The sequence below is a fragment of the Oryctolagus cuniculus genome, chromosome 2 (assembly GCF_964237555.1).
Source record: "Oryctolagus cuniculus chromosome 2, mOryCun1.1, whole genome shotgun sequence".
Taxonomy (NCBI): Eukaryota; Metazoa; Chordata; class Mammalia; order Lagomorpha; family Leporidae; genus Oryctolagus; species Oryctolagus cuniculus.
In genome coordinates this window covers 87,601,697-87,624,040 of record NC_091433.1, presented here as the reverse complement: position 1 = coordinate 87,624,040, position 22,344 = coordinate 87,601,697, and the positions used below count along the sequence as shown (strand labels likewise).

The window sequence follows — 22,344 nt, the reverse complement described above, 5'->3', positions numbered from 1 at the left end:
GCGCCTCACCCAATCGAAACCCTGGCAGCGCGGGGGCGGGCACGCAGACGCGGGCGCCCCGCCCCCTGGCGGCGGCCATCTTGGAGAGGTCGCGCCCGGGCCTGGCCGCCGGGGGATCTCGCGGCTTTACGGGCATCCTAGCGCGTGGCCGAGGGCCGCTGGCACCGGCACCGCGGGCTTCTCTCTCCGGACACCTCCGCCGTCTGCCCCAAGAGACTGCTGAGGCAGAAACTGTAGCTTGTCCTGTGCATTTCACAATACCTTAGCCAGGTTTGCTCTCTTGGCTTTGAAGAGCTGTGCACTGAGGATTTCCAGGGTCAGTCGTTGGGATTAGAAGGTGCTAGAGCGAGAGGCATGGCTGTGCATGGGTCGGGGTTCTTGTGAGGAGCTGTTGAGAGAGAGAGACCCTGGGGCCGGCGCCGCGGCTCACTAGGCTAATCCTCCGCCCTGCGGCGCCGGCACACCGGGTTCTAGTCCCGGTCGGGGCGCCGGATTCTGTCCCGGTTGCCCCTCTTCCAGGCCAGCCCTCTGCTATGGCCTGGGAGTGCAGTGGAGGATGGCCCAAGTGCTTGGGCCCTGCACCCCATGGGAGACCAGGAGAAGTACCTGGCTCCTGGCTCCTGGCTCCTGCCTTCGGATCAGCGCGGTGCGCCGGCCACAGCACGCTGGCCGCGGCGGCCATTGGAGGGTGAACCAGCGGCAAAGGAAGACCTTTCTCTCTGTCTCTCTCTCACTGTCCACTCTGCCTGTCAAAAAAAAAGAGAGACTCTGGAGACACGGCAGGGATTCACACACATGGTTGTGTTTAATCTCGTCATCCTTCACACCAGCGCTGTCCACTGTACGTGCAGTAATTAGTAGTATATTTATCCGAGGATAGCCAAACTAAGAGTTCAAACAGGCAAGCAGTAAACTAAATGAGATGGTTTTACGATATGTTTTATGGTTTTATGTTGTAATTCTTAAAATTGCGTACAAGCCTCAGTTTTTGGGCTGTATTTCCTGTGCCTACCATGAGCTCCATGCAGGTCCAGTCCAGTTCTTATTTGAAGTTTTTATTTGAGAGGCAGAGAGAGATCTCCTGTTTGCTTATTCTCCAGATGCTGGCAACAGCTGGAGTTGAGTCAGCCGGGAGCCAGGAGCCAGGAACTCAATCCAGGTCTCGCAGGGGGATAGTAGGTGACTACTGAGTAATGGTCCCCTGTCTCCCAGGGTGTGCATTAGTAGGAACCTAGAAGCAGGAGCAGAGCTGGGACTGGAACCTCTGGCAGGAGACGTGGGCATTCCCAGTAATGTTTGTTTTTAAGATGTATTTTTATTTGAAAGGAAGAGTGCCAGAGAGAGTGTGTGTGAGAGTGAGTTCTTCCATCTGCTGGGTCACTCTCCAAATGGCTGCAATGTAGGGACTGGGCCAGGCCACAGCTGGGAGCCTGGAATTCCATCTGGTTCCCTGACACTGGTGGCAGGAGCCCAAGTACTTGCTCTGTCTTCCACTGCCTTGTTGCTTTCCCAGGTGCATTAGCAGGGAGCTGCTTTGGAAGCTACCCCCACCCCCACCCCATAATGTTTTAGCTGCTGTGCCACATGCTTGTCCCTCAGTCCAAATGCTTTAGCTGTAAACTTGTTGAGAAGCCAAACATCCAGTATGAAGATTAGCACCATACGAAGATTAACAGTCATGGTGAAATGGTGCCACAGGCAGGTAGAAAGAGACCAGTTTTGTTAAGGAAAGCATTTTTGGCTGCAATTACTATTCTGTATTCTCAAATATTAATTCAGCTTACTGAAATGAGATGGGGGTTATGTTGGAGAAAGGGCTAACTGGGCTTTACTTAGAACTCTCTGGAAAGAAGGGGCCGTGTTCTTCCTCTGTGAACAGAGGTGGAATTTCACATGCCTTCCTCTTGGAAAACCACTTGTGCAGAACCTTGGGTCCTTGGAGTGAAGGCCTTTGTTTTGGGGAAGATAGACAAATGGCAACAAGGGTATGCAAAGATGCTCAACATCACCAATCATCAGGGAAATGCAAATAAAAACCACAGTGCTACATTACCTCACCCGGGTGGGAAGGACCAAGATCAGAGACAAAGTCTAACAGACACCAGGGAGGATTCTCCCTAAGTGAATTAGTACGGCCATTACGGAAAACAGCATGGATGCACCTGAGACAACTAAAAATAGGACTACCACGTGCTCCAGCAATCCCACTGCTGGGTGTACAGCCAAGGGAAAGGAAATCAGTCCATGGAAGAACCATCTGCATTTGCATGCTTGCTGTAGCGTGACAGCCAAGATACAGAAAATAAAGAAAACGTGGTGAGTCTGTGTGTGTGTATCATTCAACCGTCCACAAAGACAAAATCTCATCATTTGTGGCCACATGGATGGAACTGTAGGACATTATATACAGTGAAATATGCCAGGCCCAGAAAGGCAGAGTTTGTGTGTTCTTGCTCATGTGTGGAAGATTTGATAAAAGTAGATTAGTGGTTGCCAGAGGCTAGGGAGGGTGAGGAGGAGAGGGGGAATGGGAGGTTGGATAACAGGTACCAAGACACAGTGACACCGGAGGGCTGATGGTGTGTGGCATAGCAGGGCGACATCAGTGCGTAATGGTGTGTTATATATGTTATAAAGAACTAGAAGAGGAGTTCAGAGGTCCTTAACGTGAAGGAATGATAATGTTTAAGAAAACGGAAATGATCACATTGTGATAATTCTAAGTATGAACAATGATTATATGCAAATTAAACACTCTTTCCTTTGGCGCCCTTCCCCTTCCAAAAGGACATCTTTTCGGGAAGAGTCTGGTCATTTATGATGGTACACATTACTGGGTTATCTGTAAGCTGGACTGCTGAAGACATTAGGAGCAATTGTGTTCACATAAAGTCTCTGGGCTTGATTTCTCTTCCAACCAAAGTAATAACAAATTCAGAATCATCAGAATAGTGTTTCATGGGGTGAGCAGTAAGAGGTGTCTGTAGTAGGGATACAAAGTTGGAAGGAGCTGGCCAGCAGGAAGTGGTCCAGGGGTGACAACGGGGCTCTTGGGGAAGGGATGTGCAGAGGACTGGCTGAGCATGACGTGCTTTCAGTGATCACTGCATGGTATTTGGAAAACACTTTAGGAAATCACGAATACCTCGCAGAACGAAGGAACGTTTAATCTAGGAGATGGGTCACTATGACAAGTAGTACTATCTTAACAGATCTGCCTCTTCTCTCTGAGTTACAAGGCAAGGTTGTCTCCCCACCCCCTTATCCACTCCATAAACATTTTCTTTTCTTTTTAAGGACTCATTTATTTGAAAGGCAGAGCAACAGAGAGAGGGAGAGGGAGAGGGAGAGGGAGGAGCTGGGGGGAGGAGCGGAGACAAATCTTCCATCCAGGCCAGGGAGCCTGGAACTCCATCTAGGTGTTCCACTGGATGGCAGGGACACACACACCCCCAGCCCATCGACCGCCTCCCAGGCACATTAGCAGGAAGCGGGATCAGAAGTGAGGAGAAGCTGGGACTCCAAGTAGGTACTCTGATACGGGATGCTGGCATTGCAAGCGGCTGCTTACCCTGCTAGAGCACAGGCTAGCCCCTCTGCAGACATTTATTGAGGCAGTGCTCCGTAAAGGAAGCCAGGGAGCCCAGGATGAGAGAGAGAGGCTCTCCTGTGTATTTCTTTCTAAGATGCTTTTCATCTCTAACATTTATGACCTTGAAGAATGGAAGCAGAGACAAAAATATCATGGTGACCTCAGTGCCATTAACATTCCACATTCTAATTTCTCGACCTCTTACTTGTGCTTTTGAAGTAATTTATTCCACTTTTAATTTTTGTCTCCTTTGTTTTATTTTAGTTTCTTTCCTTCTTCTTCCTGGGCCATTAACCATCCAATTGAACCTTTCATTCTCCCCTACCGTGTAATCTTTGAAAAATACAAGTCCAAAATCACTTCATCACTGGTAATGGTCTTTAAATTACTCCAATAATTTGCAAGGACAAGGGGAAAAAGAGCAAGATTAAAAAGCTAAATATCTGGAGGAACTGACTTTATAACAATTTAAAACACAGCATACCTATTCACCATAAATGCCATCAAATGTTTAAAACATTTACCTCTATAGTCTGAGGCCCCGAATGATGAGAAAAACATATGGATTTCAAAAACTGTTTCCCTCTGAACCTACTGTGATTCTTTTTGGATGTTAAAAAAGGATAGGGGCCGCCACCTGCAGTGCCGGCACCCCATATGGACGCCAGTTGAAGTCCTGGCTGCTCCTCTTCCACTCCAGCTCTCTACTATGGCCTGGGAAAGCAGTAGAGGATGGCCCAAGTCTTTGGGTCCTGCACCCTGGTGGGAGACCTGGAAGAAGCTCCTGGCTCCTGGCTTTGGATCATCACAGCTCCAGCCATTGTGGCCATCTGGGGAGTGAACCAACAGATGGAAGATCTCTCTCTCTCTGCCTCTACCTCTGCCTCTCTGTAGCTCTTTCAAAAAAGTAAATCAATATTTTTTTTAAAAAAAGGATAAAAATAATAGAAAATTACCGTTGCCTGATTACTTGGCTCTGAAGAGTAATGGGGAAATAATCCCCGTGTTGCACTTTAAATGAATCCAGACCAGCGGTCCTTCTGCAAACATGCTGTCCCACTGGCTTCTGAAATGTCAACCCTAGAAACCTAGGCCTGGGGTGGATCTTTAGAGATCATGTGATCTTATGTTGGAACAATGACATTTAAACCACCCCAGATGGCATGGAATCTTCTGGAAGCTATCAAGGAGAAATTGTCCTCCACGTGAGTTCCTGGACTTTGTATTTGCAGATAACGACTTCTGCCTGCTTCAACCTTGAGCCACACCATCGCAAGTAAGTTATTTAAAATTTCTGCCACCTAATTTCCTTTTCTTTGGTCCCTGAGGGGCTAGAGAATAGCTAACTGACCATTATGCAATTTTTTTTAAAAAAAGATTTACTTATTTTGAAAGGCAGAGCAACAGAGAGACAGGGAGATCTTCCATCTCCTGGATTACTCCCCAAATGGCTGCAACGGCTAGGGCTGGTCCAGGCTGAAGTCAGGAGCCTGGAACTCCATCTGCTCCCATGTGGGTGGCAGGGGCCCAAGCACTTGGGCCGTCTTCCACTACTTACCCAGGCACATTAGCAGGCTGCTGGATTGGAAGTGGAGCAGCTGGGACACACACCTGTGCCCATATAGGATACTGGCATTGCAGGCGGCAGCCTTACCTGCTTCGCCACAACACTGGCCCCAACTCATTTTTTTTTTTCTTCCAAGATTTACTTATTTGACAAGCAGATGTCAGGGAGTGAGAGACATATACATCTTCTACTCACTGGTTCACTCCCCAGCAGCTGCAACAGCCAGGACCGGGCCAGGCCGAAGCCAGGAGATGGGAATTCTATCCTGGTCTCCAAGGTGGGTGCAGGAAGTCAAATACTTAAGCCGTCAATCACTGCCTTCCTGGGTGCATTAGCAGGGAACTAGATGGGAAGAAGAGCAACTGGGACATCCCAACAGGATGTTGGAGTCCCAAGCCACAATGCCGGCCCCCACTCAATGCATTTTTAGAAGGAACGAAAGCCTAGAGAGGTTAAAAACGTAACCCAAGGACCGGCGCCGCGGCTCAATAGGCTAATCCTCCACCTAGCGGCGCCGGCACACCGGGTTCTAGTCCCAGTTGGGGCGCCGGATTCTGTCCCGGTTGCCCCTCTTCCAGGCCAGCCCTCTGCTGTGGCCCAGGAGTGCAGTGGAGGATGGCCCAAGTGCTTGGGCCCTGCACCCCATGGGAGACCAGGAGAAGCACCTGGCTCCTGCCTTCGGATTAGCACGGTGCGCCCGCCGCAGCGGCCATTGGAGGGTGAACCAACGGCAAAAAAAGGGCCTTTCTCTCTGTCTCTCTCTCTCACTATCCACTCTGCCTGTCAAAAAACAAAACAAAACAAAACAAAAAACAACTTAACCCAAGACCACACAGCTAGGAAGTGGTAGAGCAGGGATTTGAACCTGGGCAATCTGACTCCTGTAATGATGCTCTTAACTTACTTATTCAATTGCAAGTTCACATTATTTGTGAAGCAGGCTTTGAAACCCAGGAAGAATGGGAACACCATTCAAGAAACCTGAGAGTCTGAGCTAGGATTGTCAGATTTACCAAATAAAAATGTTGGATACCCAGTTAAATGTGGACTTCAGATAAATAAATACTTGCTTTAATATGTTCCATGCAACATTTGGGTCTTCCCTGCAGAACTGATATACAAGTGAGTTTGGGGTCCACTGAAATAGCCTGCCCTGTAGTTCAGTAATTCAATTTTGGTTTTCAGCCAAGTCTGTTGCAGCCCAGTGTAGGTACTTAGCTCAAAATAATATCTCCCATAATTATTTAACACAATATAGTGTAATAAAAGTTATTTAGAACTCAAGAAAATATCTCTGTCCTTTGGAGCAGTATTGCAGCGGTATATGAATTCTTTAAAATGATAGAGCCCCTCTAGAGGAGGGGCTAGGAATTGTGATGTATATGGGGCTGGTGCTGTGGCGCAGCAGGTTAAAGCCCTGGCCTGAGCGCCGGCATCCCATCTGGGCGCTGGTTCTAGTCCTGGCTGCTCCTCTTCTGTTCTAGCTCTCTGCTATGGCCTGGGAAAGCAGTAGAAGATGGCCCAAGTCCTTGGGCCCCTGCACCCACGTGGGAGACCTGGAAGAAGCTCCTGGCTCCTGGCTTTGGATTGTCACAGCTCCGGCCGTTGTGGCCATCTGGGGAGTGAGCCAGCGGATGGAAGACCTCTCTCTCTGTCTCTGCCTCTCTCTGTAACTCTGTCTTTCAAATAAATAAAATAAATCTTAAAAAAAAAAAAAAAAGAATTGTGATGTATTTGCAACTTTAAAAAAAAATTGTTCCTATGTAGACGAGGGGGATAGATTTTTATCTAACTATATTTTTTAGGAAAGTCTTGAACTTAACTCACCTATCCTACATTAGCTATTTTTAAATTTCACTTCAATAAGAAAGCAGATACAAAGACACAATTTATTTAGCGGACTGAAAAACAAAGCTAAGACATCAATTCACACAAGACCTTCAGTGTTGTCCAAATGATCTCTCCAACATCAACCCAAGGCAAGGGATCCCGCAGCATCATTTACAGAATGATTAGTATAATAAGAATGGCTCCTCAGTTACAAAGAGGGACACCACGCCCTGGCCCCCAACAGAGGGCTCTTAGCCTACACAAACAGGACTGGACATGCAAACAAAATGATTGGCTGTTACCTCTCTCTGTGAGGAAACAACAGAAACAGTGGCTAGAACCCTCTGGCCTAGAACTAAAAACGAGTTAATTCACAGCAACACAGGAACCACCAGCTAAGATACAACTCACCCTCACCCAAACGCAGACAGCCAGAGCCAGCAACTATGACCATCTTACTCTCACAACTTACTCCCTTTCAATGGAAGACAGACCCACACAAACTGCTAACAGACCATTGATAAAACATCTCCTTTCTTTGGGTCAACATTTTGCTAAGATTCTCCCCTCCCCAATTTAATATGATCACAGATCCTCCCAGATCTATTTTATTTTAGTTGTAGAAAAAGTGTTAACAAACTTTGGCTTCCTTTGCAAACATTCTGACGGGATCTTTTAAAGAGCGATTAAAAACAGTACTGAAAATGATTCAGTTCTGCAAAGTTTAATGAGTAACAAACATTCGGCCAAAGTTGACTTTTCCTTCCCAGAAAAATTGCATTTTATCGACAGGTACTTCGTTTGCTAGAATTTCTACTGGTAAATAGCAGCACTGCCTACAAAACTGCAGGCTATCACATTTCACACGTTTAGAATTCAAACGTTCTAAGAGCAGATTTTCTAGCAATGGTAAAAAACAAAGCCACACACGCACAGACAGGTTCGTTGTCCCATGCTTAGAAAGAGCTGGCGTCCACGATTTTCCTGTTCTGACACTACTGGCCACCACCGGATCTAGGCTGATGGCTACGACAACATTTTGATGGTCTGTTTCAAGAGGCGGTGACGCTGGCCTGAGGGGAGGGGCCGCTGCAGCAGGCCTTCTGTGCCACTGGCTCCCGGTACCAGCGAGCCTTTGAAGCTAAGAGCCTGCGCAGAGCACGGAGCGCTCCCTGCTCAGGTCCCACACTACAGAAAAGTAGTCTTTTCTGAGGCGGGGCAGCAAGAGCGCAGACTACAAGGAAGAGACACGTGTGTGGGGGGCGGGGGCCACCCTGTCATGTTCCTTGTAACATGAGATCGACAGCACTGACACGGGAAGGGCGCGTTTCCCTGATGGCTACCTTCTGCAGGGACTTTGGAGCACATAAGCCCCGCCACTCCCAAGGACGCTTTGCTGGCTGCACCACATGTGACCAGGACCTGCAGTGTGAGAATTCTAAGTCACGGCAGCTACAGCAGGGGAGGGCAAGGCTGAAGGAAGGCAGTTAACACCCTGGATCTTTCTAGACAGGCCCAAGGACGCCCAACGATCTGACAAACCTGGTGCGACTCAGGAGCAAGCTGGCCTGAGTTCTGAGGCCATCTTGTAAGCCAGAAATGTGGGCATAGAACTGAAAATGAGGCGGATCAGAGCCAGAAAAGTACCATTCATAGTATTCACCTGGGGAAGAGGGCTGGCGACAGGGGGTTTTCTTGGGGCAGCTAGTTAGACCGAATCCGACACCCAAGCTGGTCACAGAGGGTATGACAGGCTTGCAAGTTCACTCCAGAGCACTGCTTTAACAACTCGCGGACTGTACAAGTCAGAGTCACCCCCACTTCCCCCATGAGCCCCAATTTTAGAATATAAGAAAAACCTTTCTTTCATATTTGCTCTCCCCATCCTCAATCTCCCAGAGGGACAATTTCTCCCAACTGGTAATGAAAACAAAAACCACTGGATGGATTTTGACATGGACAATTCCAACCATGGGACGTGGGACTCGGGTGTGAACTCTGACTTGCGGCCACACAACTGTCCCTGGTGATGTAACACTCAGTCTGACCTGTGTGTGGCTGTCCGGAACCCTGAGTTCAGAAACACCTGCTACTGAGAGAAGAGGCTCCCTTTTACCAAGATGTCAGACCAACTCCCAGCACCGGCCAGAGGTGCTCCGCTGATCCTTCCTCCTCACAGCCAAGTGTCAAAGCTTTTCAGAGGGACAATCTCCATGACAACAGAGACTGGATCAGGGCACAGGCAGCATCTGCCACACAGGTGCTACGGCGGCTCACAGAGAGCACGATCCCACTTCAGCAGCCAGGTCCTGTCATCTTGATGCTGAGTGGAACCGACAGACAGACTGAGAAAAACCAGATCCCACAACAGGTGAAAAGTTTCGAAAAGAACCGTGCGGTGGGGACCAAGCTCTGACTCTGGAAGTGTAGTCAGACACCACCACTCTCTGAGCCCTGCAGCAAGGAGCAGAGGATACAAAAAATCTGGCAAGACCTAGCACCAGTTCTCCCTTGGGAGGGCTCAGCAAAGTGCGCCCGGAAGGCGATTCACAGGTGCACTGACACGTGTCCCCTCGGTCACGGCTCCACGGCCCCATGGCCCCACTGGCAAATATATTCAGCACACGTGTGCCTGGTGGGGACCTTCACTGCCAATGTCTCCCACGCTCTGCATGCTGCCGGGTAAGGGAAAGCAAATCACCCGGAGGCAGCCCCCCAATGTTTCGCCCACTCCTTAATGGCGGCCTCCCTGATTCAGCCAGCTTCAAAGGGACAGAGACCAAACCTATGGTTTACAAACCTTATCAGAAGTCATGTCACCTACTTACCTGAATAAAACTCCCAACCCCCACCCCCGCCCCCGCCCCTTGCAGGAAGGGGTACGTTTCGGTCCACTGCTTCTTTTTCAGGCAGTAACTGGAAGAGAGTCAGAGAAGGTAGTGTGAGAGGGAGGAGCATTCTGTTTCGTCTTCAAAAATAAAGATCTCTTGAAAGTGTCCTCTGGGGTTGTACAAAAAGCTGCCTTCAGTTCTCCTTCGTGGCTGTCTCCAGGGGCTCATCTTCCAGGCTAAAGCTCAGCTTGTCGGCGAGCCCCTCAAACTGCTTGCTCAGGCTGCCCGCCGAGTCCACGAACATGTTCGGGATGTCTTTGCCAAAGTAAATCTTGCTGTTGGACGCGATGGCCTTGTACTTCATCAGCTGCAGATACTCAGGCGTCAGCTTCAGCTGGGACAAAAACAAAAAAGGAACTCAGGTGGAGCCCTGGTAGAGAAAGCTGGGGCGGCACCCTTCAGAGTTCACACGCAGAGGGTCTCTGTCAAAGACCGATCTCCCCCACCGCCCTATTTTTCATGGCCCATCAATAGGGTAACTGTATCTCTAACAGGGACAGGGGAATGTCTGTGGGCCTCACAAGGTCTGCAAAACCATGTGGTTTGGCCCTCGGAATTCAACGCATCTACAGCAGGCTAATTTTTAAGCTGCTCATTTCGTAGGGCCCACACATGCTGTTAGAAGTATCCAAATGGCCCTAGGCAGATAAAAGGCTCCTCACCCCACTCTGAGACAAAGCAATCTCAGATCTCCCAGACACAGTTGCAAGAGTCTCAGGGGTTTCCACGTTTAACACAAAAACGAAACTCCCATCAAGGACTGTGTTTCTTCTTCAAAAGGTTTACTGATTTATGTATTTGAAAGGCAGAGCGAGAGAGGGAAGGAGGCAGACACACACAAGTACACCCCATCTTCCACCCACTGGGTCACTCCCCAGATGGCTGCAGCAGTCAGGTGCAGGCCAGGCTGACTCCACCCTGGTCTCCCCCACGGACGGAGGGGCCCAAGCCCTTGGAAGGCCTCTTTCAAAGAGAAGTCCTCCCCCAGCCCAGCAGTCCTCAGCTCTGGCCACGGGGCCTTTGTGTGAGGGCAGCTGTTCGCCCCGGGGAACTCTCAAGCAGCATTAGAGAACCTCAAAAAGTTTGTGGAAGTGGAATTAAAAGTATCAGTTTATTTTGGTGCATAAAATATATTTTTAAAAAATTTATTTGAAAGAGTTACAGAAAGAGAGGGAGAGACAGAGACAGAGACGGATCTTCCATCTGCTGGTTCACTAGCCAGATGGCTGCAATGGCCGGGGCTGGGCCACGTTGAAGCCAGGAGCTGGGAGCTTCATCCAGGTTTCCACCTGGGTGCAGGGGCCCAAGAATTTGGGCCATCTTCTGCTGCTCTTCCCAGGCTTTAGCAGGGAGCTGGATTGGAAGTAGAGGAGCTGGGACAGGAACCAGTGCCCATATGGGATGCGAGGCCATGGCTTTACCTGCTATGCCATGACATTGGCTGCAATATAATTTCACAATACATGGAAAATGCATATTTTGAAAAAATTATGTATGAATTTCTGTGTTTTTGCACTATAATAAATTCATACCTTTGATTCCATTCTCCCACAAACTTCATACAGACCTAAACCCCAAGCTGTCCCCTCCCCAGGCTGTGCCGGCCTTCACCTTGTTTGCTTCGGCTATTTTCAGGGCAGTGTAGCACTCGGCGTCGGCCTTTGCCTTCTCCCGGGCCAGGAACGCAGCGTCTGAGGGCAAGAGCGCAGAGCTGGGTGAAGCGCACGAGCCACGTGTTCTGCAGGAAGCGCACGCTCTCTGAAGACCCCCTCCTGGTCCCTGCACCGGTTCCCTCAGCTGCCACTGTGACCCTGGGGAGTCTGCCGGCATGCTTGGGGTCCTACTGTACAAGCTGCTGTAAGGATAACCAAGCGGAAAAAGTGCTTTGAGAGTGGCCGCCCGTGCTGGGAGTAGCTCTGGGTAAGTCTGCAGCTGTGCCTCTAAACCCTCACTTTGATAGCATGATCACAGGAGGCCCTGCTTCCCAGAGACGCTTCCTGCTCCCACACGCATGCTTCTTCTGTGGCTCCATCCCCGTGAAGCAAAGTGCTAGGACCCCGTCTACAGCTCCAGGTCCAGAGCCTCCCGTCTCATTCCTCTTGTGCTAACTCACAGTGACTCAGCTGACACAAGCCTGAGAGAATGCCATGCCGCAGTACAGACCCACACCTGTCTGGATTAAGACCTGCTGAATTCTGGGGCTGGTGCTGTGGCACAGCAGGTTAAAGCCATGGCCTGTGGTGCTGCTTCCCATATGGCACTGGTTTCAGTCCTGGCTGTTCCACTTCCAATCCAAAATGCTGCTAATGTGCCTGGGGAAAGCAGGGGAGGATGGTCCAAGTCCTTGGGCCCCTGTACCCACACAGGAAACCTGGAAGAAGCTCCTGGCTCCTGGCTTTGGCCTGGCCCAGCCTTGGCCATTGCAGCCATTTAGAGAGTAAACCAATGGATGGAAGACCACTCTCCCTGTAACTCTGCTTTTCAAATAAATAAAATATACAAAGAAAAAGAAAAAATTCTACTGAATCCCACAATGCAAGCAATACATGTCCCTGATCAGCTGAGAATGGCTTTCTGTCAGGCTGATGTCAAATTGTGGTCTCTGTGCCCGTGCCTTGGGAGCGAGGCCGGCCTCACGTGGGCCGCATCTGTAGGAAAGGGGCTGGGGAGAAAGGGCAGTCTGTGGATGGGTTCCTGAGCGGGAGCCTGCGGTGCGGCTGGGGCGCTGGCCCTCGCACCTGCTGACAGGTATGTCTAAGAGACGGCACTGTGTTTTCTTGTCAGGAGCGCCCACTCGGAGAAACCACTGACCCGTGAACTCCTAATGGGCTCCTCAAGGGGCCTGTGTGAGGCCTGGTGATGAGAACAACCGTAGCTAACACAGAGTAGCCTGAGGCTGGGCCGTGTGGCCCCTCCTTCGTCCTGGCTCTGCTTGACGTCAGGTGCCACAGGAAATGAAACGGGGGATGGTGGGAAGGGGCAAGGGCTTCGGAATCGAAGGCGGGTGACAGTCAGAAAATCCAGCCACGAGAGCCCATCTCTCCAGTGACAGTGCTACTGGTGCCGAGAGCGCGTCTTCAACGCTTGCTCCCCGCCTGGTCCCTGCGAGCAGACTTGGGGGTCAGAGGTGGCGCTGCCTTTGGAGGAGGGGTTCCTGGCCTGGCTCCCCAGCTTCCCTGGGACCCAGGTTACTGCAGGGCCCTGAGCGACCGTGTGACTTTCCTTTTCTTCTGCCTAACACAATGCCTAGCACCTAACGGCTCTGCACCAGGGCCTGGGGGACGAATGCGCGCTCTCTGGAGTAGAGGACTGACACCAGCCGGTGTCCAAATCTCCTCCAAACTCCGGCCTGAGCATGCAGAAAGCCGAGGCTTCAGAACAATTAGGACACCCTAGAAGGGAGGTTAAAGAGCGCAGGAAATGACACGCCCGTCGGCTGGCCACAGAGCGGGTCTGAGGGACACTCAAGCACGCACGTCACTCCTGCTCACCTTCGATTTCTGAAATCCGCTTCTCAGTCTCCTTCTCCATCACCTTCTGCCCATAGGTGATTTCTGCCACCTGAGCCACTTTTTCTGCCTCTGTTAGAGAGCAAGTTGAGAAGTCAGAGCTCTGGTACTTCAACAGCTGGTTAACGTCACCCGCCCCGGCCCGAGTGCCCCCACGCACAATAGCAGGTAAGCTCAGATGGAGAGCCACGGTCCCCAGCAGGCAGCCGGGGCAGGTGCACAGGGCACACATGGAGGGGACTGGTGGGCATGGCACTGCACGTGAGCACAAGACGGCCACCGAGGGGACTGGGGCCCAAGGGAGGACCGAGCCCTAACTCCTCTCCTAAGTCACCAGGGTCCTTCTGAAGGAACAATTTAAGCAGTAAGGCGCCCCTAACAGGTTTCTACCTAGCACTGCATGTTAGGGAGCAGTCAGATGGGTTGTTAAGACGGTGTAGTGATTTATGAGCACCCGTTCCGGGGCCAGACTCCCAGGATCTGAACACCAGCTCCACCACTAACGCCCACGTGACGCTGGCATGTCACTTAAGCTCTCTGTGCTCCAGTTCAACAGAATGAGGTTAAGGAGAGTATGTACCTCACGTGGTAGGTGTGAGGACGTGATTAGGAAAGCACAGTGCTTGGGGCTGACTCTGTGGTGTGGCGAGTAAAGCTGCTGCCTACAATGCTGGCATCCCACAAGGCCACCAGGTCATGTCCCAGCTGCTCCACTTCCAAGCCAGCTCTCAGCTAATGCACCTAGAAAAAGCAGCGGAGGATGGGCCAAGTGCTTGAGGTCTGGCTACCTCCATGGGAGACCTGGTAGAAGCTCCTGGCTTTGGCCTGGCCCAGTGCTGGCTGTTGCAGCCATCTGGGGAGTGAACCAGTGGGCGGAAGATCCCTGTCTCCCCGTCTCTCTGCAACTCTTTCAAAATAAATAAATATTTAAAAAATAATGTACAGGGTTCATGGTTCCCAGGAAGTGTTAGCCATCATAGGAATGGGGCCAGCATTGTGGCATAGTGGGTTAAGCCGTGGTCAATGCTAGTATCCCATAGAGGAGTGCTGGTTGAGTCCTGGGTGTTCTACTTCCTGTCCAGCTCCCTGCTAATGTGCCTGGGCCCCTGCCACCCATATGAGAGAACAGGATGGATTTCCTGGCTTCAGCCTGCATGATCCCTGGCATTGTGGCCATCTGGGGTGTGAATCAATGGCTTGAAAACCTCTGTCTCTCCTTCTCTGTTACTCTGCCTTTCAAATAAATAAATAAATAAATCTTAAAAAAAAAAAATGAACAGGAAGGACTGCTCTCATTTAACCCACTATATCCCACCATCCTATACACAGGACAATTATAAAAACTTAAATTAAGCAATAAATATATCACATATGGTAACTTTGAAACAATTACTATGGTGTTGAAATGCAGATCTGAAAACTTAGGTCGTAATGGGTTAAGCAATGTGAACACTTAAAACCCATCACCCCGGCCATGATGTCAACTCTGCATGGACATCAGCCCTGCACGAGGGGACATTCTACAGGACCCAGTAGTCTGGCCACGCCTGTGCCTCCCCTGCATGTCCCTGGTGCCCCCAGCCCTCCTGCGCAGAGACAGGGTCGCAGAACCCCGGTCACACCAATGAGGGCCTTTTTACGCTCCGTCTCGGCTTCCTTCTCCACCACCTTCTGTTTCTGGGCCGCAATGAGCAGCTTTGTCTTCTCGCTCTCCCTGCAGAGGAGAAAGGGATGCCACGGTGAGGCCACTAGGAAACGTGTCTGAGGGACTCCGTGCTCCCTGCAGTAGTCACGGTCTGGGATTTCTTACTCTCTTCTGAAGCCGTGCAACGGCTGGGTGAGAGCTGCCCTGGGGTGGACAGCACCACCCCAAGGTAACTCATTTGTGGGCAATGAAACACCGGACTGCAGGGAGACACGCCTGCCTATCCACTCAGTTGTCGTCCTCTCCTCCCTGCACTATGGCAGGAGCCAGTGAATGCAAACGTGGCCCCCTGGGCCTTGTAAAAGCACCCTGCTCCACAGGGCTCGATCACAGTGCCTGCAACCAGCCACCCGATCTCCCAGCGCAGTCCCTGGTGCACACACTCCAGGAAGGGAGCAACTGCAGAGCCTGGCCCAGCTCTGTTAACTCGGGGGTGGGATGAGGTGGCGGGGGGTCAACTGGGTGCAGGGTACACTCACATCAGCTCGTAGTTTCTGCGGATGGCCTCGGGAATGTTGGGCTTTGTCACCCGCACAGCCTGGAGGGCAGAAGAGTAACAGATGGGAGAGTGAGGGTGGCAAGGAGTGCAAGCAGTGCCCACAGGCCCTTCGCCATCCTGCACAGAAACGGCGTCCCTTGGGTGAGGGTATGCGACGTCAGAGGGAGTGGCAGCGCTTACCTGGATGACAAGCCCGGGGGCCATGGAGGTCAGGTCCTGCTGCAAGGCCAGTTTGAGATTTTCATCGATCTGATCTGAAATCAAGAAAGACCCAGAGAGAGGAGGTGGCATGTTAGCTAGAAGGGGGAGGGCGGTCTGGGGAGTGAGTGCGACCTGACCATGGCCACTTCTCGGTCATCTGTGGCCAAACAAGAGCCTCTGAGGAACAGCTGCTTCTTATACATGCCAGGCTGAGGCCCACAGAAGCCAGGTGGTGGCCAAAAGAAAGAAGCTGCGTAACTGGTGCACGCGGTTACTTGGGTTTTAAGACAGCACTCTCCTCAGCTGCCCTGTCAGTGAGCAAGGGCTTGGATGTCCCGCGCTTTGGATCTGCTCTCAGCTGCTGAGCGCTGAGCGAGCGAGGGGCCTGACCATCTGACAGCTGGAGATAACCATTACATTCCACGTTCGTCCATTTAAACAGAACACCCACCAAACCTTCGGAAAGATGACCTGTACCCTCTGTAAGATAAGAACAGTTATTTATCAGATCAAATTATATCTGAGTCAGGGTGGAAACCTGTGGCCCCTGGCCAGGAACCTGCCATGGGAAACTAGAAGAAATATTTTGCAAGGCATTTCAAACTCCTGATAAGTTATTCATCTGTTCTGGTCATGTTGATCGAGGCCAGTGGAATTATGTGACCGAGTAAACACAAAGAGGTTCCCCTGGGAACAGCAGGGCGGAAGTGAGGAAGCTTCTGTGGGGCCCCAGTGAAAGCTGAGGTGGTCACGGTCCTGAGAGGAGGGAGCACCCAAGGACCCTGGGGGTTCAAGGAACAGGACCGGACACACACCTCGCCTTTATGGATGCAGATTCTAAGCAAGATTCTTGCGTGCCAGCAAGACTGACATTTAAAAAGGAAAAAAGCATGAAAGCACTTTCTCTCAGCTCCTCTAAACAAGAAACTACTTTCACGAAGCCACCAAGGTTGTCAGACAGTAAGAAGTGTTCTAATGAAAAACAATTTAGTGGTTTAATTTTCTTTTTGAGAATGTTAAAGATCCATTTTCTTTTGCTATTTCAAATGCTTTGAAATGTTCACTTAATGGTACAAGTCCTAAAACAATGGCTGGAGAGAAAATGAATATTTTATAAAACTGTTTGGGATAAAAAAATCAGCAATAAATTTACCATCATTTTCTTAAAAAGCACATGGAATCCTAGGGCTGGTATTGTGGTAGAGAGGGTTAAGCTGCCGCCTACAATGAGGCTATCTCATATGAGTGCCAGTTCAAGTCATGGTGGCTCTACTTCCAGTCCAGCTCCCTGCTAATGTGCCTAGGAAAGCAGCAGCAGATGGCCCAAGTGTTTGGACCCCTGCCACCCATATGGAAGACCCGGATAGAGTTCCAGGCTCCTGGCTTTGGCCTGGACTAGCCCTGGCCATTGTGGCCATCTGGGGGAGTGAACCAGTGGATAAAGATCTCCTTCTGTCCCTCTCTCTCACTCTGCTTTTCAAATAAACAAATAAATCTTTTTTTTTTTTTTTTTTTGACAGGCAGAGTGGACAGTGAGAGAGAGAGACAGAGAGAGAAAGGTCTTCCTTTGCCGCTGGTTCACCCTCCAATGGCCGCCGCTGCAGCCGGCGCACCGCGCTGATCCTGGCAGGAGCCAGGAGCCAGGTGCTTTTCCTGGTCTCCCATGGGGTGCAGGGCCCAAGCACCTGGGCCATCCTCCACTGCACTCCCTGGCCATAGCAGAGAGCTGGCCTGGAAGAGGGGCAACCGGGACAGAATCCGGCGCCCCAACCGGGACTAGAACCCGGTGTGCCGGCGCCGCAAGGTGGAGGATTAGCCTATTGAGCCACGGCGCCGGCTAAACAAATAAATCTTAAAAAAAAAAAAAAAAGAGCAGTTGTACCACTGGTTAAAAATGCATTGACTTTTGGCACTGGCTCCTGGAAAATTTCTAGAAGCAAGTTTAAACAACACTATCACTAACGAGCTCCGAGTTACGGAAACGTTTCCTTCCTCTGCTGCTGAAGTTGGGCTGTGCTTGCTCTGACCAGGTAAAAGGACAAAAGGGGTTTACTTAGCAATAGAATCCCATGTTTTTTTTTTAAAGTGTTTCCTAATCTACCTCTATAGGTACAGGGGGAAAAATAATAAACACAAATGCTCTAGGGACTGTAAGGGGAACTGTAAGTTCTCATCTCACTTCTAGAATTAACTGTAAACCACACCATTCGCATCACCCACTCCCTGGGTGCCCTACTTTCGGGTGGCTCGGTGAAAATACTAGGTGGCAGCCAGGAGAGGAAGCAGCCACTAGCTGTGCCTTCCTCGCTTTGACATGGTGGGGCTGGATCGTCTCTAAGGTTCTTCCAGAATTGACCTGTGTTCTTTGCAGAAGGCGGATTTCGGGCCAGTGGGAACACTTTTCCATTCCAGTCCTCTGATTCAGGCCGGAAGGGAACACCCCACCAGGGCTGTCCTGTGTGCTGAGCTCTGCCGCTCTGGGGATCTTCCTCCAGGACCCTAACACTGCTGGGCGCGCCCTCTGTGACTGCACAGCCGAACTGGAGCGGGGACAGGCAGGAGCCTTTCTCACCGAACAGCTCGATGTAGACCTCTTGAAGCGTATGCACACTGCAGAACTGGTTCAGCTCGTGGTGGATCTTGTTGAAGATGAGGGCTTTGTCGTAGTCGGCAGTATAGTTCTTCACTATATCATACACTGGGAGGGAAGGAGATGGCTCAGCACAGGAAGATCCAAGTCCCAGGGCTTTCTGAGATGTGGGGCGGGTGGGGAGCATGTTGGGGAGGGGAAGCTGGAGGTGCGGTGGGCGCGTACCTGCATTCGGGACCAGGAAGTTCACCACTTCAATTCTGTCAAAGTAGATCATCACACCGCCACTGTGGGAGGGGAGAACGCACCGGAAGTCACTATGAGATCTGCAATACGCTTCAGTCTCCTACAGGGATGGGCTAGGATGGGAGACGCGGCAGAAAAGGGGTTGGAGCTCAGAGGAGGTCAGGAGACCCCCAGAGCTTGGAGCAACAACACAACTGCCCAAGAACTCATACCTCCTACAACACGCTTGTGAGACTTTTTGGGGTGTCGGCAAGAAAGGACATGGTTCGTATCTTTTGAATCAGCAATGCCTTTTGCTGAGAACAATCAATTGTTGGGAAAGATGAAAAGAGGTTTCAGAACGTACAGGGTCATTGTGGAATTTTATGGTCAACGTTTCTTGCTTTGGCTATATCACCATTTATTTTGGCCATATCACCATAGTTCAGCACTCTTATTCTCTCAAATATTTATTAGGAAACAGTTTTCCAAATGCACAGAAAAGCTGAATGAATAGTACAACTAACCTACATACCAACACCCAAGTTCAACATCAATACCACTTTACCTTATTTACTGATTTTGTTTTTTACTGAACATTTCAAAGTTGCAGTTATATTTTACACCTTAATGCTTTAGCAAGCACTGCCTGACAGTAACCTCTGTATCATGAAAATTAGCAGTAATTTTTAGTATCATCTAATACCCAGATCTTAAGTAAATTCCCCCAGCTGTTCCTGTTGTGGACCAAACTGTGTGCTCACATACTGATGCCCAGTGTGACCTTATTTGGAGATACGACCTTTAGTAAGGTCACTGGGGTTAAGCAGGTCGTAAGGGTGAGGCTCCGATCCTACAGGACTGCGGTCTGTACAACAAGAGGAAGACACTGAATCAGAGCCCTCTCTCTCCTGGCGGGCTCAGCAAGGCCATGCTAGGACACAGCAAGAAGGCAGTCACGTGCAAGCCAGGAATCGAGGTCTCCCAGAAACCAGCCCTGATCTTGGAGTGGGAGCCTCCAGCACCAGGAGAAACAAATGTCTGTGGTCTAAGCCGCCCAGCCTGTGGTGCTCTGCTACAGCAGCCTGAGCTGCTATAACATGTAGCTTCCATACGTAGCTTCCATACTTCCCACGTAGCTTCCACAGCTGCCAGGTTTGAACCAGGTTCTAACCAAGGTCCACCACTGCGTGTCCCTTTTCAGAGATCTTCATTTATTTGAAAGGGAGAGTGACAGAGAGAGAGGGAGAGACAAGAGAGAGAGAGAGCCGGCACCGCGGCTCACTAGGCTAATCCTCCGCCTAGCGGCGCCGGCACACCGGGTTCTAGTCCCGGTCGGGGCACCGGATTCTTTCCCGGTTGCCCCTCTTCCAGGCCAGCTCTCTGCTGTGGCCAGGGAAGGCAGTGGAGGATGGCCCAAGTGCTTGGGCCCTGCACCCCATGGGAGACCAGGAAAAGCACCTGGCTCCTGGCTCCTGCCATCGGATCAGCGCGGTGCGCCGGCCGCGGCGGCCATTGGAGGGTGAACCAACGGCAAAAGGAAGACCTTTCTGTCTCTCTCTCTCACTGTCCACTCTGCCTGTCAAAAAAAAAAAAAAAAAAAAAGAGAGAGAGAGAGAGAGATCTGTCATCCTCTGGTTCCCTCCTTAACTGAGGCTAGGCCAGGCTAAAGCCGGGAGCCGAGAACTCCGTCATGGTCTCCCACGGGGGTGGCAGGGGTCCAGGTATCTGGGCCATGACCTGCCGCCTTCCCAGGTGCATCAGCAGCTAGCTGGGTTGCACGCAGAGAAGCGGCCCTCTGAAAAGGCAGCTTAACCTGCTGTGCCGCCGTGGCTGTCCCTGCATTTGCCCGTCAGCGGTGAGCCCCTTTTTCAGTCCTGCACCCCACCTAACGCAATGACTCTGCTGGGAGAGCAGGCCGGTTCTGTGGGCTGTCTATGTGGCGTCTTTCACCTGCTCACTACATCCCAGCTTAGACACTCGTTGCCCTTCAGCTGGGCCACTGACAGGTTCTCTCGGACGTTCTGCCTGGCGGCGGCGGCGGGGGGGGGGTGTCTCTTCTACCTTCATGGCGCTCTCCAGTTAGCGATGCTCAAGCTGTCATGTATCTGCTAAACGCATTCAGCGGGCCGGACCGTTGCTAATGTAAGTGCTAACTTCTGGTGGCGTGCCAGCCCCTCCTAAGCCTTCTATGATGTTCGCTACTGTACTCCATAACCCGGTCAGGTCAGAAACTAGGGCACCAGGGCCAGAGAACTGGGTGCCTCCCCGATCCGGTCTCTTGGCGCAGTCCGCCAGCCAGCCTTTCCTCTCACTTATGTGGACTTAAGTGTTACTCTGGGCACCTTACCTGGTCCCACAGGGTACGTTCTTCACTTCATCTGTCTGCAGTGTGGTCTGGAAACAGAGGAAACACCAAATGCCGTAAGGTGGGCAGTGACAAACAGAGTCCCACGTGGCCTTGCCCTTGGCTGTTTGGGTCGAGTTTTGCCCGTGTTAAACATGAATACCCCCCCGAATCCTGTTCCTTCCTTTCAGGCTGAGATGCAAAACCACGCCAGGCGCCTAGCCCAGCTTCCTGTAGGTGAGTCACCAAGTAAACCAGCTGTGTACTAAGGATCTGGTGAAGAAGCTCTGGCTTTTTCTGCAGTGTCTCCAGACTTGGGTTTCCTTCTACTCTTCTGTCAACTGACTAGTTCAGAACTAGCAGACTCCCATTGGGCTTGTCTCAGACTGTCACACCTGCTCAGCCCATTTTTAGGACCACGCCAGACCCCAATGAGATAACGCACCCCAGTGCACTCTGAAGGCCAGAAAGCACGGTGAGTGGCTGAGAAACTCCCAGGAGAACGCCTATGAGGTACCGCAGGACGTCTGCCTGTCAGCTTCAAAGTCATTCCCGGAATCGTTTCAGCCTTCACAGGCTGACCCGCTCCAGAGGTGGCCAATCGGACTCCACCAGGCTTTAGGTCTGCTGCAGCTCATCTTATTCTATCCAGTCCAACTGCCCTCTCCCCTCCCACCAAAAAAAAAAAAAAAAAAAAAAAGTTCCTGTTTCTGAGGTTCAAATAAGAACCAGCAAAATCACCATGCTTTATTTTTATCTGTTGCGGTAGCCTGTGACTTAAAGCAGACACATATACCTGACTTCTCCTTCTATACATTCAGAACAGATCCTTCAACGGCTTTGTCTTCAAGTGAAGAGATAATTCCTGGCTGGGGCTGATGGGCCAAGGTAAGGAGCCCACTCAGCTAGTTCAACAACCAAGTACGGCGCCAAGAGCCTCGCTCTTGGAGCCTGTGTGTACATGTATCTGCAGGCCAATTTCTGAGAGCGCATTCGCTCATCCAGTGGCTAAGTAATTTCCAATCACGCATCAGTCAACGGGCCCAATTTGCAGCTGTCCCCCCACACCGCACAAGCCATGTATACCTGCACAGACTTATAGGAGGTGATGAAAGGGAGCATGAGATGGAAACCAGGGCCGCTGGTGGAAGTCAGGAGGGCACCGCCTCTGCATGGGAGAGAGAGAGGCAGGTTCAGTTTGGTCAGAGGGATCTGTTAGACCCATGCCACGCGGGCCAACTGTCTCTTTGGCCCTATGAACATTTAATACAGAGGAAAACGGGCCAGAGCCATGTCCTCCCACTTAGCTTCACCCTAATACTCTAGGAAGCCTCATGGGTAAACAGAAAACCATTATTCATGCTTGTTGAACGAGAAAACTAAGCACA

The 22,344-nt window shown here is 51.0% G+C and overlaps 1 protein-coding gene and 1 long non-coding RNA gene across 5 annotated transcripts in view; one reads left to right on the top strand and one right to left on the bottom strand.

Moving 5' to 3' along the window:
- The first annotated feature begins 73 nt into the window (after positions 1-73).
- LOC138848510 (uncharacterized) lies at positions 74-6,879 on the top strand. The gene is made up of 3 exons (XR_011386365.1): positions 74-2,316; positions 3,857-4,868; positions 6,644-6,879. It is a non-coding gene; the product is annotated as an uncharacterized lncRNA (long non-coding RNA).
- A 150-nt stretch (positions 6,880-7,029) lies between these two features.
- Positions 7,030-22,344, bottom strand: part of ERLIN2 (ER lipid raft associated 2) — a 17,649-nt gene continuing 2,334 nt past the window's right edge. For 2 of the 4 annotated variants that reach the window (XM_008273999.4, XM_002720788.5), the window contains exons 3-12: positions 22,043-22,124; positions 20,960-21,006; positions 18,610-18,671; positions 18,367-18,492; positions 15,774-15,847; positions 15,574-15,632; positions 15,012-15,103; positions 13,372-13,461; positions 11,492-11,571; positions 7,030-10,214 (exon numbers count right to left, since the gene is read on the bottom strand). In XM_008273999.4, coding sequence (XP_008272221.1) covers positions 10,014-10,214; positions 11,492-11,571; positions 13,372-13,461; positions 15,012-15,103; positions 15,574-15,632; positions 15,774-15,847; positions 18,367-18,492; positions 18,610-18,671; positions 20,960-21,006; positions 22,043-22,124 — 913 coding nt within the window. In that variant the 3' untranslated portion in view covers positions 7,030-10,013. Of the gene's footprint in view, positions 10,215-10,972; positions 11,322-11,491; positions 11,572-13,371; positions 13,462-15,011; positions 15,104-15,573; positions 15,633-15,773; positions 15,848-18,366; positions 18,493-18,609; positions 18,672-20,959; positions 21,007-22,042; positions 22,125-22,344 lie in introns of those variants that run through there. The other 2 variants (XM_017350370.3, XM_017350371.3) reach the window with 2 other exon arrangements.